This window comes from Sander vitreus, chromosome 7, assembly GCF_031162955.1.
Source record: "Sander vitreus isolate 19-12246 chromosome 7, sanVit1, whole genome shotgun sequence".
In the NCBI taxonomy this organism is placed as follows: Eukaryota; Metazoa; Chordata; class Actinopteri; order Perciformes; family Percidae; genus Sander; species Sander vitreus.
In genome coordinates, this window is record NC_135861.1 from 18,516,529 (window position 1) to 18,535,114 (window position 18,586).

Here is an 18,586-nt window from a genome sequence, read left to right on the forward strand (position 1 = left end):
CATTAATGAAATACAAACTTTTTGAAATTAAAAGACTAATAAATCACCAATTCATTTTAAAAAGCAAGCAAATAAAACTCCTCATTCACACCATTGGGAATGAGGGTGTCAAGGAACTGTATCCAATATGCCTCCCTTTGGAGAAGGATTCTGTCCATTTCCACCTCTCTGTGGCATAAATACAAGGAAAAATATGATCTTGTTTTACACAACATTTCCATGAATCATGGATGTGTTGATGGCATAAATGAGGAAATGTTAGAGGACTTAAGGAGATGTGATGTTGAACTGCATGTGCCGATGCCACTTAACCCAAATGCCCCAGCAGCAGCACGGGAGAGGAGAGACAGAAGAGCTGCACCGTCTATAGTGAGGTAATCTCAGTCTAATGTTAGACTACATTGCAAAAATATCACCATGCATTCATAACCTCGTGATTCAGTGAGAGTGAGCCCAAAACATCGGAAAGTATGTTTTTGTGACATTTCTTTATTTACATAGCAAACATCGGTCTCCTCGGCTGTGAATTGCTCCTGGCGTGTGCCAATGGTTGTATTAAGAGCGTGCGCCTAGCAAATCCGCCATTATAATAGCAATCCGCCATGGAACAAGCGCGCCTGCTTTTAAAGGGAATGTGCGATAACGCTCTGATTGGTTTATTGCACGTTACGCCCAAACCACACCTATGAGTAATGTAGCTACTTCAGACCAACCCATTTTAGATTTGCGTCGGGCGCAAAAGTCATTTATCCCGCCGGTATAATAGCAACAGCGCCCAAGATGCGGCCACAAAGCTACTTGCGTTTGGCGTTTGATACATGCGTTTCAGATCATAAATATAGGGCCCTCAGTGTGTCAAAACACACATTCATGAATTTGTGTGGATGCATTGAATTATTATTGTCTTGAATGACGTGCTTCTCGCAAACCATCTATATACTGTAGGCAAGGCAAGGCAAGACAGCTTTATTTATAGCACATTTCAGCAACAGGGTAATTCAAAGTGCTTTATATAAAACATTAAAGAGCAGTTAAAAACGATAAAAAAATTAAAAACACAAAATATGAGAATAGAAGTTACAGTGCAGTATAAGAATTAAACATTAAAGAGCAGTTAAAAACAATTACAAATAAAAAAGCAGATCAAATACGAGATTTTAGGCTGCTAGTATGTGACAATGTATAAGCCGTTGCTCTATACACGTAATCCACCCGCAATCCTTGCCGTTCCCAGAACGGGCCGGTCCCACCGGTCTTACTCTCTTTATATGCTTATATAGATTGTCATACAGTTTTAACAATGCAACTTCAGTATAAGAAATTAACAATTATTTAAAGAAAGGCAACATAAAAAATAAAGGTCTTTAGCCTTGATTTAAAAGAACTGAGAGTTGCGGTGGACTTGCAGTTTTCTGGGAGCTTGTTCCACATATGCGGAGCATAAAAACTGAACGCTGCTTTTCTGACTCTGGGGACATAGACATAGAAGTAGAGGTGTCCCAGACGACCTGAGAGGTCTGGGCGGTTCATAGTGTAGTCCAGTCATTAATTTGTTCAATGCACTTAGTCAGTTTTTGTATTAGACTGTAGTCCCCTGGCGATAAGGTTATGTAAATTTGTGTGTCGTCTGCATAACTATGGTAACTTATTTTGTTGTTTTCCATAATCTGAGCCAGTGGAAGCATGTAGATGTTAAACAGAAGAGGCCCCAGAACGGAGCCTTGGGGAACTCCGCACGTCATATTTGTATGCTCAGATGCATATTTACCTGTTAATACAAAGTAATCCCTATTCTTTAAGTAGGATTCAAACCAGTTTAGTATTGAGCCAGAAAGGCCAACCCAGTTTTCCAATCGGTCTAGTAATATGTCATGGTCGACTGTGTCAAATGCAGCACTGAGATCAAGTAATACTAAGACTGAAATTTTGCCACTATCTGTGTTTAAGTGGATGTCATTAAAGATATTAACAAGAGCCGTCTCAACGCTGTGGTGTGGGCGAAAACCCTTCCAGTCGGAAGTGACAAGAAAAGGTTCAGTTGTTGAAAAAACTCTTTTTCAATGATTTTACTTAAAAATGGAAGGTTTGATATCGGCCTGTAGTTGCTCATTAGTGACTTGTCTAGATTGTTCTTTTTCAAGAGTGGCTTGATGACTGCAGTTTTCAGGGCCTGTGGGAAGATACCTGAGAGAAGAGACGTGTTTACAATCTGTAGAAGATCAGAAACCAAACAATTTGAAACATTTTTGAAAATGCCCGTTGTTTTTACAGTTGATCATATGAAATTGTGTCATATTGGAATTTCTTTTGCCTGGACACTGTGACAATTGTGACAACTGTAACATGAGTGTGAAGGTTTGTATTATGCTGGAATATTGCCACTGCACAAAAGATGCAAGTCATAAATCAGGGAGAACTTTGAAAGGGGCTGTGCAACTTAAATTTCTCCATGATTATCTTTAATTTGAGAAGGATGGCAGTGACATTTTGCCTGCTTTTGACAAAAAGCTTTTTTCAAAAGACGATTGTTAATTATTTCTCTCCCATAAGAGAGAGAAAATAAAGAGAGAGAGAGTGAGAGAGACAGCACAACGTTGACTCCAAGGGACACAGATACCCGCACCACCCTACAAGCACACACAGCAGACCGTAGCAGCAAGGGGGTGATGATAGAGTGAGTGTGTGTGTATGTCTGTGTGTACAGTGTGTTGTTAAGTGTATGAGAGAAAGAGAGTGCATGTGTAAAACAGCATGAACTGGTGATGATGGAGTTTGTTATTTTAGTGTCTAAAGAACCCAAAAGCAGTCATTACTTCTACTGCTGAACCATTTAGGAAAATAGCCTTTTTTCGCGAGATGGCCAAACGTCAGTCCGCTATCTGTGTATGTATTTTATTTGTGTATCCTAAGAGCTTGTGCTCTAGTGCTAACGGGTGCTTATAAAGCCAGTTGTAAAGCTTCTTTCTTTAGGGCTGTTTCTCTGCCTATTCTTATTTGACCCACTAATCAATTCACTTTTGTACTGAAACCGTTTTTTCTCCTCCCCTGCTGTAGAGACTGGTAGAGGCAGCAGAGGAAGCCCACCTACAGCACGAGGAGGATCCAGACCTACAGGTACGTGTATATGTGTGTGGATCTACAGTATAGTCATCAACATGTTCACTCCCTGTTGTTGTAAGCTCATTCATTAAATCATGCTGAAAATAATTTATCCCTCAAAAGCCAGTGCTTCTGGGATTGGACCCCAGTGAGAGAAAAAAATCAGTGAATGACAAGTGCCTCTGTAAACACAACAGAGGAGAGATGGGGAGAAAAGGCATTAGGAATCTTGTTCTGCAGTTTGTTTCGCTTGACTAAGCTTAACAGTCTTTTCTCTTTTAAAAGTGTTTTTGTCCACATCTCTCTATAATCAATTTGACAGCATATGTCACAGTCACAAATTTTTTTAATTGAACAAAAAATCCACCCCAACTCTTCAACATCCGTTAGTGATCATTTACAACACAATCCTGCTTCCATCTTGTTTAATAATAACAAAATCATAGACAATGAGAAGCCACAATGACCCAGTTCTAGGAAATGGACTAAATAGATAGGTCATCAGTGAGATGTGTATGAAGAGGGTGTAAAACAAATCAGAAAGACTAAGGTCCCTATCTTGCACCTGGCACAAGTGTCTTTGCTAGTTTTTTAAGACCGACGCAGTTGTCAATTTCCCGTCCAGCGCCCGTGTCGTTTAAATAGCAAATGCACCTGCGCCCATCTTCGCGCACATAGTGTGTGCTGGTCTTACAGGGAGGTGTGTTCAGATGAATTCTTGGCGTATTGCTATCTTAAGGCAGCGGGAAGTGATCGCGCCATTGGCCAAGAAAAACCTGGTCTAAAGTCAATAGCGCAGCATTTCATTGTTATTTTAACAGCAAATTAGTAAAATGCGCCTAGGCTTATGCACAGTGCGCGCACACTATTGTGCTACTTGTTACACACACACAGGGAAGTGCAGCAGCACACAAATATACAAAAGATTACAAATAAAAATATTACGGCGCAAATCTGGCATCATAATAGCGATGCGCCAAGGTACAAACGCGCCTGGCTTTTAAAGGAAATGGGAGATGACACTCTTGATTGGTTTATTGCATGTTACGCCCAAAACACACCTATCAATTAATGGAGACACTAAGTGCAACCCTTTTGAATCATGCACCCGGCGCACGGACCCTTTTTTACGCCGTCAAACTAGCAAAAGTGGATTTGGACACGCCCTAAAGGCACCTGCACTAGGCGCTTCACGCCGTGCACTTAGATCGTTAAAATAGGGCCCTAAGAGCTCACGAGGAGATCAGGAGGAGTTGTTAAACTGCATCAATCGCAAAAGTATTATATTCAATATTCTAAGAAGGAAGCCTCCCTGTTGGCTCAGAGTGCAGAATTAACATTCATTATTCCTTAATGAAAAATTCCACTTTTTTACAACTTGGGTGTAAGTTTTTTTTTTTTTTTTAAATACTTTTTATATACACAGATGTTTGTACAATATTCACAGTTTTAGTCTAGTCCGTTGTTACCGGTGTTCAGCCATTATGATAAAGTAATGGCTGACAAAAATGTAAACATAAATGGTAGTTATGTAAGCCCCAACCTCACTGTAACACAAACTGTGCATTTGAAAATATGCTATAGACATATATATGTATATATATTAGAGATGCACCGATTACAACTTTCTAGGCCGATTCCGATTTTCTGTGAGTTAGGCCAGCCGATACCGATTTTAGCCGATTCCGATTTCATTTTTTCTAACCACTTTACAGCACACACAGATATTTATTTATCTTTTCTTTAATAGAAAATGTTACATTTTGCATAGAACATAGAACATTTTTTAAATAGATAATCGATCGCTATAAAATACAACTATATAAATTACTCCTGGTGGGAAATTCACACACATCTAAAGTGCAATGTTATAGAAGAACCATTTCCTTCTTTTCACATCCAGTATCCAACTAAAAAAATTTGATATATTTAGCAAACTAAACTTCTGTATGTATGAAAACAGGGGAAATGGGTAATGGCAATAAAATAATATAAAAATAACAAATAAAAATAAAATAAATATAGCCGTAATGCAGTAGGCTATAAAGATATTTCTCAAAACACACACAGGCCTGTTTGAACGTCAATAGTAACGTTACCTGAAAACAGCGTGTAGTTCCTTTTTTAGCAAGTTTGTTTTATGTCATTGTGCATAAATGTGAACACTACCGTTGCTGTCAACAGGCTTATCTGCTAACGTTAGCTACCGACGGTTACCTCGGAACAATCCAGCAAATAGATGGTACCCTGGAGTGCCGTTACCTGAAACAGATGATTTAACGTCACTGCTCATTTTACACACAGTTTAACAACAAAACTAAACTCTTTAAAGATTACTACGTTTTTAATGTTGGTTTTGAGCGGTATGCATCCCCACTAACATGGAAAGCGTTTTTAACAGTAACGTTAATACAGCTTGTCGGAGGAATACACAGCGTCTCTTTTAAAAAAAATGTTTTTATTCACAGCGTCTCCTACAGCGGCCAGCGGGGCGACAGAGGCAGAGGGATCACAGCGTTTGCTAACGTTAGCTTCTTGTCTCATCTGGGGTCTGATAAACAGTAAATTCATCAAAGTCAGTGTGCCTAACGCTATTTTCCGATAAACTGTAGTTGTCATATTTCACGGGACCCGCGTGAGTGCGGCCTCAGAGGGGAGAGAGAGAGAGCGGCTGACTGTTCGAGCTGTGTATAAATACGACTGTATGACATTTCATAAACAGCTGATGTAGCGGCAGTGCGCCGCTGCTACATGCATATAGCGGAAACCCTGCATGTGCACGTGTGGTGTTGCTGTTGCGCGATGTACGTGGCCAATGACGTGAAAATCGGCCAATTCCGGTCACCGGCCGGTCAATCGGTGCATCTCTAATATATATATATATATATAATGGCATGCCGTTTAGGAAATTATATATATATATATATGTAAAGTTTGAATATATTGAATGAAAGTCTGAATATATTGAATGAACCTTGAATATACTGAATGAAAGTCTGAATATATTGAATGAACCTTGAATATATTGAATGAAAGTCTGAATATATTGACTGAAAGTATGAATATATTGAATGAATGTGTGAATATATTGAATTGAAGTCTGAATATATGGAATGAAAGTTTGAATATATGGAATAAAAGTCTGAATATATGGAATGCAAATCTGAATATATGGAATAAAAGTCTGAATATATTGAATGAACCTTGAATATATTGAATGAAAGTCCGAATATATTGAATGAAAGTCTGAATATATTGAATGAATGTCTAAATATATTGAATGAATGTCAAAATAAACGTCAATATATTCAGACATATTTAAGGCTCATTTAATATATTCAGACATTCATTCAATATATTCAGACTTCCATTCAATATATTCATTCATTCAATATATTCAGACTTTCAGTCAATATATTCAGACTTTCATTCAGTATATTCAAGGTTCATTCAATATATTCAGACTTTCATTCAAGATATTCAAACTTTACACACACACATATATATATATATATATGAACTTAGCTCACTCAACTTTGTCTGTCAGGTCTCTACTCAATAGTGGGTAGTCTCGCTTTGCAAGACCTTCCTCCACAGCGCAGCAAAGGAGGGTGTGGCTAGTCCACACAGCATACCGGGATGGGAGAAAAACTTGATGTGGTTCATTTGCATTTCTTTAAATCAATCACAATCGTCATGGGCGGCGCTAAGCACCGGGAAAAACCACAGTGCCTCTGCAAAATGGCCTCGGGAAGGAACTTGTTTTGGTGGAACGTGTACGTTCAAAAGTTGTTTTAGTCGTGCAACAGAAAACTCAGATTGGACAGATAGTCTAGCTAGCTGTCTCGATTTAACCTGCAGAGATCTGAGGAGCGGTTAACCCTAGTCCTCATAAATCGACCAGAGTTTAAAATTAAAATTTTAAAACAAAACGGAAGGTAACGGACATCTGGGTGAAAAACGACATCCAGCGTAATTTCCAACGGCAACGGAGCAATCCTGGAATTGGAACGTCGTGGATATAGACTATTTAGTGGGAAACCCCGGGGTATTGTAGTCCAAATCCTCAATCTCAGTAGAATAAATCTACCGCTCGTTTAAGGCATCATGATTGCGCCTGCAGATGTATAGTAATAGCTAAAGATTAAATTGAATATGAACATGTATTGTCAGAGGTGAAGCAATTCATTTCTGGCATACATTTTTATGCCAGAAATTACTCTTTTGGGTCTGAAACATAAACCATGCAATATTTATGGTATTATATCACTGTCGTATTACTACTCAAAAACTCAGTATTTAAAACTACTCCCTGGGAGTAGTTAGTTGCTAAAATCCATTTGATCAGCTTTCATTTTTAGAGTGCAGCTTTGTGTGTGTGTGTGTGTGTGTGTGTGTGTGTGTGTGTGTGTGTGTGAGTGTGTGTGTGTGTTTGTGAGTGTGTGAGAGAGCGCTAGACAGAGGGACACACAGTGTACTTGTAATGTGTTTTGTCTGAATTTGCTGCACATCATGCACATCTCAGAACAGAGTTTATTCAAGTAGGAGGAGCGACAGCAGAAAAACTTGAGTTTTAAAGAGGAAATGATGCTAAGCCGACTTGGGAGTATTTGCTGCTAAACTACTTAAAAAGTTGGTGGCATGAGTGTTATGTGTGCCTGTGGCGATGAGTATGTGTTTACTCTGTCAGCTCTTTAAGGCATTACAGTGAATGCCCTGTGGTTTTCGGCTGTCATGGGCCATTAAAGTGGATCAATTACTACATTTTACCACTGACTGACTGCTGTCTAGCTCTGAATCTTTCCTTTCTTCTTTTTTTTTTTGGTCACCTGGTTGATTTTCCACAAACTCTGCAATGTCCCCCTCTGTGCTGTAAAGGAATATTCCACCCTCTATCACTTTAACAATGCTTCAAAGAGACTTGTCATTTGTGGCCTCTTTGGTTTTAGATAGTATATAATTATTATTATTATTAAACATAGATAACTAGATCTTTTAATCAAAAGAAAATGTATTTTGATAATCAATTAATTGTAACCATTTTTTAAGCAAAAGCTCCCAAACATCGCTGTAAATGGCTGCCCACTGTTACCTTGAGGGATGGTTAAATGCAGAGAATGAATTTTGCTACATGTATGTGTATGTGACACTAAAGTACCTTTACCTTTACCTTTTACATGCATACTCTGTTTCCAGCTTTACTCGTGAGGGATACACTGTTACCAACCAGTTAATCAAGAAAATAATTAGATTGCTCAATTAGATTAGAGATTAACTGATGATAAAAAAAATAATCATTAGCTGCAGGCTTATAGATAACACAACATCACATTGAGATAAATTATTGAGATTTACTGCAGCTATAGTGGTGTTTGAGTAAGAAAAAAATTAAGCTGCTGTACTTGACATAGAGTTTAAGCTCCTAAGAAGCAGCAAGTGCTTCTGTCAAGACAGTTTTGCACTGAAAAGTAAGAGATCCACCTTTAGACCATAATGCAATTCAGTCACACAATGTTATGTTTTGAGAAAGGGTTTTTTTTTTTATTGGAAAAAAGTCTCTCTTTCTACTTTCTTAAAATTGTGTTTGCTTTAACTGCACGATCACCCTCAGCTGATTGCAATAAATTCACTCTGGGTTTGACAGAGATGTATAGTCACGAAGTAGAACTACTGCACTACTGTACTAACTACTAAAAGGCTGTATTTTCACTCTACTGGAGTATTATTTTTTTCTCCTAATTCCACTTTTACTTCAGTACACATTTTCGATGAGTTTAATACTTTTATTCTGATAAAATTTGTATGTGCTGCATCGTTACTTGTTACAACTAGTGCTGTCAAACGATTAAAATATTTAATCGCGATTAATCACATTAATGTCGTAGTTAACTCGCAATTAATCGCACATTTTTATCTATTCTAAATGTCCCTAGAGTTCTTTTTTTTCAATTATTTTTTCTCATTTTAATGCTCTTATCAACATGGAAAAGTGGATCAGCTTTTGTATCAGTATGTGACTCTGAGAGACAATGACCAAGCGGGAGTGAGAACGGGATGACGTAACACACGGACGTTGCCAAATTCATTTCCTTGTTTCTGATATGAAGACAACATCTCACATTTACCAACAAAACGTACAGCGAAAGACTGTCATTTCAGACCGTCCTGCCAACCTGTATACATTTTAACATCAGTGTACGCTGTTTTTTCACTCTAAAGTCAGCGGCTGCTGTTTCAATTCTGTCGGCTCTTTGCAGCGGGTGAGGCTGCAGCTCAGTTCCCCCCACGACTGAAACGCATACAGACACACACACACACACACACACACACACACACACACACACACACACACACACACCTGGTGGATGCAGGAAAGACCGGAGATGAGACGTACACAATGACCTAAATTGAGGACAGCTATGCTCATTATTGTAAATGCAATGATAAGTTAAAGTCCAATATGCACTTAATCAAACCATATGAATGTGTCCCAGCCCAGGATAGGAAATTAACTAACAATGTAAAGATCAACAAGCCACTGACACATATGTTCAAATTTGATTCATTCAATAAATTAGTATTTTTTGTCTTAAATCCACCAGCCATTTTCATATTATACCAACATTTGCAGCATCCTGAGCCTTTTGGTTACTAGGAAAACTCAGCCCAGAGTAGTTTTATTTTTCCAAAAACAAGCTTCCTTTTTATTTTTAAAGAACTATACAAAACAAATTGAAATAATATAAACAATATGATATTCAAACTTTTGACTGCTTTCTTTAATAACTAACACAATACTTGTACTTTAACTTTCAGTACTTGAGTAGTAAATATTAAAATAAACTACTTGCAATACTTCAGTACAAAAAATGTTGAATACTTTAGTACTTCCACTTAAGTGGTGTGCTTAAAGAGCACTTCAACTTCTACTCAAGTTATTTTTTTGATAGAGCACTTGTACTTTTACTCAAGTCTGGCTCTCTAGTACATTATACATGTCTGGGGTTTGAACACCATTCTGGAAAATGTTTAGCACCATCTGAAGCAACAGTTACACCAGGAGAAAAGAAAATTGCTACATTTTTATCACAAGATTACTTTTGTGTGTGTGTGTGTGTGTGTGTGTGTGTGTGTGTGTGTGTGTGTGTATGTATGTGTGTCTGTGTATTGTTATGATATCAGTCTAGTGTTTTTAGAGAAGTGGGCATGGTTAGCTGATGGACAGGGCCAATACTGACATGACGCTTGAGGGGGCGTGTTTGTGTGATGCTGATATAACCCAGGCCAAACGGCAGAGAGATTTATTCAGGAGGTCGATTCAGAAAGGAGCAGCACACGGCAGGCTGACGGCTGCAAACCACATGCTTTCACACGGAGAACATTATTGAAGAAAAAGACTTAAAGACTATTCTTTCTTCTTGTTTTCTACAACCCCTGTTAGGTAGGAACGTATACACACTACAATCCAGGCAAGCACATGTCTCATTCTCATGTTAAATACATCAGGCAGAGAGAGGAGCCCAATACCATTAATGTTATAACAGGCTCGGATTGGCTAATCAGGAGCACTGGGAGAATTCCCGGTGGGCTGGTCTGTTTTTTTTGGTTGCGAGGGCCGGCGTTGTTCAGTCATGGTACTGGGTTGAAATCATAGGCGAAATATATCATGGATGTTGTCCCTAGGTTGCCTGCACTCCGTGACAACTCTTTTTATTTATTTTTTCTTGCAGCCCACTGTTCTCCACATTCATACAGCCCACTACAGGGTGTACTGGTGCAAAAAGAAGCTATAAAAATAGATAATAATAAGGGCAAAAACGGTGCTGAAAAGGCGACAATTATAAAAGGAAGGGTCTGGAAAGTGACACGGCCAGATGATCTAAACTGAGCAACTTTTTCATTAAAACCAGCTCACAGTTTGAGAGTGAAACGCCAAAGATGATGAGACTGGTAAGCTAAGCTACGAGCAGTGCAGGATGCTAGCGGCTGTGCAAAACAACATACAACGTTGCCTGCAAACCATTAACAGTCTATGCTGCTGTGGTATGAATCAAACTTTTTCTTGTAGCTCCTCAGCAGCAGCCACTCATCCAGTTTGCTGCTAACAGTGAAAAAGAAGAGCCAGTACCAAGCACCGGCAATGAGCCCATAACTCCAGAGTAGGCAGGTAGGATTGCTCATTGAGTGAATAATATAAGAATTAATATTAATGAAGAGTATGGTGTGGGCCTGTTCTATACAATAAAATGCCCTGAGATAATTACAGTTTTTGCCCATTGCTTACACACTAAAAACCAATGCTTAGACCAAAGCCTCAATACCTAAACTTCTTGTAGCATACCTTAAACAGAGGATAACCATAGCTTTAACACATTGTCAAATTTGCACTTTGTTTGCAATTCTTTAACACACTTATTGCGAAACACTACGCACGTTTTCTTACATTAGACACTGTTCAAAAACAAAATCTCCTGTTATCATTGGGAAAGCACTCTGTTCAAAATGCATAACTCATCTGGCAATTGTAGGCACTTACATACAGACCTGAAAACACTTGCACAGAAAACAGAACACCAATCAGTCTTAGCACTACAAATAGGCCTCAGGTAAGCCTTTTTGAGAACTTTGCAAGCATGTCAGAGTAAGAGGACAAAGAGAGAGAGGAGTCGGACATGGAAGAGACATTGCCTGTGATGTTGACGAGGTCTTGTGGCCAGATCCCCACCACTTTTTACTTTTGTTTTGTTGCTAAATTTGCTATTTCTCTTTATTTCTGTAAGAATGTTTGGTTTTTGTAAAAACTCTTGTTTGATTACTGCAGAAATTCTACTTTTGAGTTTTATAGAAGACTGAGAAAATGACAATAAAAATAGAAACGCAAAGACTGCAGTGTTTTCTATAAAGCCCATCAGTGTGTTGCTGGTGATATGAAAGAGTAATTCAAATGGTGCTTGTGTGTATGATTTTGTTGCAAGAATTTGATTTTTAGAAAGGAGTGTTAGGTTTTGATTGCAGTGTTTTATTTTGGCATAGATATGAGTTGTTAATCTCCAAGTGCTATGTCTGATTGGCTTGTGTGTAGAGTTTTGACGTAATGAGCCAAATTCTGAAAAAAGTGTGTAAGCAATAGGCAAAAACTGTAATAATGCCAGGTGATTTGGCACTACATTAATGATACTCACTTTAGATTTTAGAGATTTGTGCTGAGAATTATGACAATTTTTAAAAGTTGATTTTGTGTGAGATGCAGAACCAGTAGTGTGCAAGGAATAGCTGCTGTCAGTGTGGAAGACACATTTACTGTAAGCTGTTGTACCACAGTGTGTGAACAAGCAAACATAAACAGATTAGTTAAAATATAACCACTTTCTATGTCCAAATGTTACTAGTGACCCATTATGCCTTTTTATCACCGAAAATAGGATAGTAAATATGCAAACCTACGACTGAAAGGGAATAGGTTAATAAATAGGATAAAAGTAATATGCAATATCATACAAAGTAAAAAATAGATGATAGTGTCATTAGAAAGTGCAATACATTTTATTTTATTTTTATGTCTTTTTATTTATATTTTTTATTTATTCTTTTATTTCATTTTCAAGGTTTGGATATCTGTGAACACTTATTTGCACAGAAAATAGATTCTGATATTGTTGAACATCATTGTGTTGTTGTAAAGATGTTATCTGTTCTTATACACCTACATTGTAAAGCAACACTTACTGTGTTTTCACTGAATTGGAAATTATGATATTTTACAAAAATACACTGAATTACAAGGCTGTAGAGAACAGTGCGCTATTGCAGACTTATATACTAAGGTTTTAATTACATTATTTTAATATAGCCAGTCGTGAAGTAAAGTGGGCGGGTCTAAGGCATGAAACTCCAGGCCTAAAAATCCCACTCCAGCCCTGTGTTACAAGCTAGGTTAGCCTTTAGTAGATATGTCCCTTTGTTGTTCTACGAGCCCAGGTTAGCTTAGCCTTGTAACAGTATGTTCATTAGCCGATTTTCAACTATTGTTGGCCTGGGATTAGTGTAGACTACCACCCACCCCTTTTCATTTGACAGTGGGGAAATACACACACACACACACACACACACACACACACACACACACACACACACACACACACACACACACACACTAATATAACAACAATCTTGCTTACTGAAGAGTAAATTGTGAAAGTTTGCCTGTTGCAAACTGCCCATGCAAATGGATTGCATGCATAAATATATATATGGTTCCCTGTACAGGTTTTATATGGGAGTGCACTCTGTATATCTTGATGTATCTTACTTTATCTGTACTTGTGTGTATGTTGTTGTTGATGCATGTAAACAAAACTCAAATATATATATATATATATATATATATATACTATATATATATATATATATATATAGGTACTTGTGTTTGTCAAGTATTTTGCATGTGTTTGTGCATCTGCATGTGTGTGTCACCTCTGGACACTTGTCTGTATGTTTGTGTTTTCAAATGCTGCTTGAGGGGCAGTAACACTGTGTGGGCTCACAGCAGTGCTTTATGCCAGCAATTACTTGGTGGAGATGAGATGAGCCCAGCGAAGTGAGTGTCCCTTTGTGTCAGCTTTAATGACACAGCTCCAGAACTGATAATGGCTGATAGAGAGCCTTTAGTGTAATCTGGAGTTTCACAATGTCTAGGACAGAGTGAGAAGCCACAATCAAACCAAAATACCTCTAAACAAGAAGAGATATTACACTAACAAACTCTGTGTTCTATGTAGTATGCTATAACTAGGGAGAGGAAGGGGAAGAGAAGGAGGAAGAAGAAAGTGACAGAGGAGGAGAGAAATAAACATTATAATGACAATTACATTTACATGCCAGATGCTTGTTGGCATGGTGTGTGACCACAGTAATATAATTTAGTTTAATCAGAGATTAATGTAACTGCAGATGCGGTTGGTGTATGATGCAGTGTTACTACATTACAGAGCATAATTTCAAAACCAGCAAGACACGGAAAACAAAACAAGTAATGGAAACTATCAAACCACAGAGCCCATTTCCTTTAGGACCTTATAGGACTTATTTCAGCACACCTCACAAATGCATACTTTTTTTTTACAGTTTTTGCCTATTGCTTACACACTTTTTGCAGAATTTGGCTCATTACAAAAATGCATCAACCAAAGGGTTTCCGTTAGGTGTCTCTGAACCACGATCTCCCAGAACTGTTTGGAGCGCTGTCGTTCCCACACCACAGGCCGCCTCTGTTGTCGTCGGGCATTTACGTGCATCTGCATCTGCATCATCATAGCAATGTGTTGATAGCGTCGTTGTTTTCTTATTATAGCTTGATATGTCACTATCAGCTGGCACATAAGCACTATTACAACTTATGCAATATTGATCATTTGTTGGTAGATGGCACGATCCATTTTGTCTAGCTTAAAAACTTTGTTCGCAAATGTTTGCTTGAATGTTGTGCGATTCAGTGTGAAAATGAATGGAAACACCTTAAGATGTCTAAAATCAATTCAATATACCAATTTGATCGCAAAACAGCATGTGACGTCATTACGCACAGGTATTTATTCCGTTGGATGGAAACACACTTTCACCAGCTTTATTCGCATGAGTTTTTTTTTACCGAACTTTAGATAATTCGATTGACAATTGGATGGAAACTTAGCTACTGTGTTTAAGGAATGCTACAAGAAGTTTAGGTATTGAGGCTTTGGTCTAAGCATTCGTTTTTAGTGTGTAAGCAATGGCCAAAAACTGTAACGGTGGGTCCTAAATAATACTATGACAAAATATTCATTCAGCACATACCAGCATCATAGACTCATCATCATCTTCGTCATCATCATATTTATAGTCACACTACGCATTACCCCTCAACCAATCATCAATCAATCAATCAATCAATCAATCAATCATTAACAGCACAGATTGTTAAGAAAAACATGTGCTTCCTTTTTCATTTTTACAAAACAAATGCTCCTACTTTACACTTCCAGTGTGCTCTCATCTGCTCCAGCTTCACCATTCTCCCCTCTTTATTTTGGCCACCTGTGATGCTGCTTTTTCCACCCTGCTGATCCACTGAAGCGAGTTTGGCCTGCTTCAGGTCTGACAGTTAGGTTATGCTGATGTAAACTATTACATTACATATATTACATTTCTGGAAAATGTGATGCAAGTAGTTCTGTCATTACTTTATTTTCCAATTGATGTTAAAGGAGAATTCCGGCCAATTTTTACGTTAGTCTTGATCGCTATAGCTACGCGAGTACTTTCGATAGAAAAAACCCCAACCCGAATCAGTGCAGGTAACATGGAGAAGCTGCAGCTACGTACTACAAGCGTCCCCTGAGCTAAAACGGCAGTTGTCGGGGAAAGTTTTAGAGTGCCTTTGTGCCTCTTACCAGACACAAAATACAATTAATATGTCTGTGCCACATGAACAGGGCACTTACGTGTCAACAAGATGCGTTTTCAACTCAGGCAGTGTTTAAATTCACCTATCCTGGTCCCTGTCTCGATCCTGCCGGTAGCTAGCTTGCCCTGCTAGCTGATAGCCGTTAGCTGCTAGCTGCCGTCCGGTGAGTGCATTCAGACAGGCTTCTGTGATAATCATCCCAATAACAATCCACGGAGCGGCGGTGGTCTAGTGGATGTCCTGCATAGGACAGATCATGCCTTCGCAGCGAAAAGTTTAGATTATTTCCTCCTCAAAATAGGTAATTGAGCACTGTAGTGGTTATGACCATATCAGTGACTATGTAACTACATAGAAACTGATAAACAATGTCTGTGGCTTGCACAGTAATAGCGTTACTGAAGCTTAGCTGTAGCATCGCGCTGTCTACTGGGAATTCAGTTGTAGCAGGAAAAGGTAAAGAGTAGTGTGTGAAGAATGAAGAGCGGAGTTGTTCACAAGGGAAGAAGCTTGGAGTAACGTAACTATGGAGAACATAGCAGATATACAACATACGGAAGAGCCTTTTGAGTTTGATGGTCGTCCTTATTTATTCGAACCCGAGTATACAGACAAAGAGCTAGCCTCACAAGAGCTGGAAAGAATGAGACAGACAGAGGGGCAACAGGCAGATGAACTTGCTGCTCCAAGCGCAAGCTAAAGCTAGCCTTCAGTAACTGGAGGACATAGCAACACCATCGCCGCTCTGTGGATTGTTATTGGGATGATTATCACAGAAGCTTGGCTGAATACACTCACCGGACGGCAGCGAATGGCTATCTGGCTGTACACACTCACCGGAGGGAAGCTAGCAGCTAACAGCTAACAGCTATCTGGCTGGACACACTCACCGGAGGGCAGCTAGCAGCTAACAGCTACTACCGGACTACTGTTTTTTTTTAGGGGGAATAAACTTCAAGACGTGACATGAGGGGCAGCTAGCAGCTAACGGCTATCAGCTAGCAGGGCAAGCTAGCTACTGGCAGGATCGAGACAGGGACCAGGGTAGGTGAATTTAAACAATGTCTGAGTTGAAAACGCATCTTGTTGACATGTAAGGGCCCTGTTCATGTGGCACAGACATATTAGTTGCAATTTGTGTCTGTTAAGAGGCACAAAGGCACTCTAAAACTTGCCCCGACAACTGCCGTTTTAGCTCAGGGGACGCTTGTACATGTAGCTGCAGCTTCTCCGTGTTACCTGCACTGATTCGGGTCGGGGTTTTTTCTATCGAAAGTACTCGCGTAGCTATAGCGATCAAGATTAACATAAAAATTGGCTGGAATTCTCCTTTAACATCAATTGGAAAATAAAGTAATGACAGAACTACTTGCATCACATTTTCCAGAAAATGGATTGAAAGATCTTGATAGTCACAGACGAAATTCAGAGTAAGTCCCTGTCCAAATGTGGGAGGTTCCGCATTGTGTTCCGACATCCGTCACAAATGAATCCCTGCCTCACCAGCTCGGCCATTATAGTAATAGTAACGGATTGCCTTTGCCTGGCTATCGTTCTGCATCCGTAGTGTTGCCTCTTGGCAAATGATGTAGCAGCCATTCATTTTTTACTGCTAATTGTGTTTTGAATTGTCTGAGCATAAAGTTAAATGGTTGAGCATTCTTTAGTTGCGATCGAAAACTGCTGTTGCATCTTTTGTTGCTATTTACCTGTTTAATTATGAATATGCATGCATATTTTTGTGAGCGCTGTATGTGTACACCTGTGTAAGTGTGTGTGTGTTTGTAAATGTACAGCTATGATGGTGGCATTTCTAATAGTGCCTTTTACTGCAGAACATGGTGAATAGATGGTAATTATCACCAGCTGTGCTAAAAATACCACATCCACGCTGTAGGGTGAAACCTCCTCCATCACTATTCGGGGGTTTTTTATAAAATGTTTGTGTGGTTTTTTTTCCTATTGGACACATATTTAGCTGGCAGCGGTTTGATGGGAATTTCCTTATCTATCCTTTCCAGAGCTCTTCTGCTGCCATGTGAAATTGGCATGGTAATCTGCTACGATTTTCCTCACTTGCTCTTTTACCCGCACTGCTCATGCACTGTAAATAGGAAAACAGAGAGCCGTCTCCGATGCCCTCTGCAGCCAATGAAATCCTTCCTTGTAGGTTGGAGACAAACAGCCAATTGCCAAGCCTGATGTTGACTGAAAATGTAGCCCCAGTCTGCAGGGAGCAGTGGGAGAGAAATGCTTAATCTTTCCTTTTCTCTCTCTCTCTCTCTTGTTCTCATACCCCCCTGTCTAGGGTATTACCATAGAGTGCAGATAGGTGGCCACACGCTTGTTGATTTGCCAATTTGCTCTTTTTATTACTGACAAAAAATATTTGACCTCAGTGTGTGTGCCTGTGAATCCAGAGTATCTTCACTGTCCTGTGGCATGCATGGCCACTGATGCGAAGATGGGATTTTTTAAGCCATTTATTCAAGCACCACACCCACTGCTTTCCAAATCCAGACACAAAGCATTTCAAGGCACTTTTATCTACAATCTTAGGAAAAGGTTCCAGACAGAGAGATAGGGTGCTACCTATAAACACTGATGTTGACAAGCCTCTGGAAAGTGTCTTTGAAAAAATGTATTAGTTTCAGAAGAAAAAGTAAATAAATAGTAAGGCGGTGAAAGGTGAAAAATCAATAACATTTCTACAAATAATCCTTTGTGGTATTTACTATCTTATTTTTAGATTACTTAGCATGCACTAAACTCAAACTGCCAATACTTTAAAAAAAAATGAGTGCTGGCAGACAACCAGATTGGAGCCTGGTCATGATGCAACCTGGTGCATCACACAGATAACAAATAGAGCGAACTGTGTTTTATCACACAGAAGCTTCTGGAAGAAAACTGAAAGGTCAGGTAGGAGCAGGTAAGTTCTGTCTTATCTGACATGAGTTACCTGACCGTATTCTTTGTTGAGGGGAGGGTCACCCAACGTTTTTTAGTCTAGGGAGAAGGGTCACCCAACTTTTGTATTCATGA

General features: G+C 39.1%; 1 protein-coding gene across 1 annotated transcript in view; it reads left to right on the plus strand.

The window, feature by feature from the left end:
- Positions 1 to 18,586, plus strand: part of cacna2d3a (calcium channel, voltage-dependent, alpha 2/delta subunit 3a) — a 166,607-nt gene that overhangs the window by 59,181 nt on the left and 88,840 nt on the right. The window contains exon 4 of the mRNA XM_078253980.1: positions 3,055 to 3,114. Coding sequence (XP_078110106.1) covers positions 3,055 to 3,114 — 60 coding nt within the window. The remainder of the gene's footprint in view (positions 1 to 3,054; positions 3,115 to 18,586) is intronic.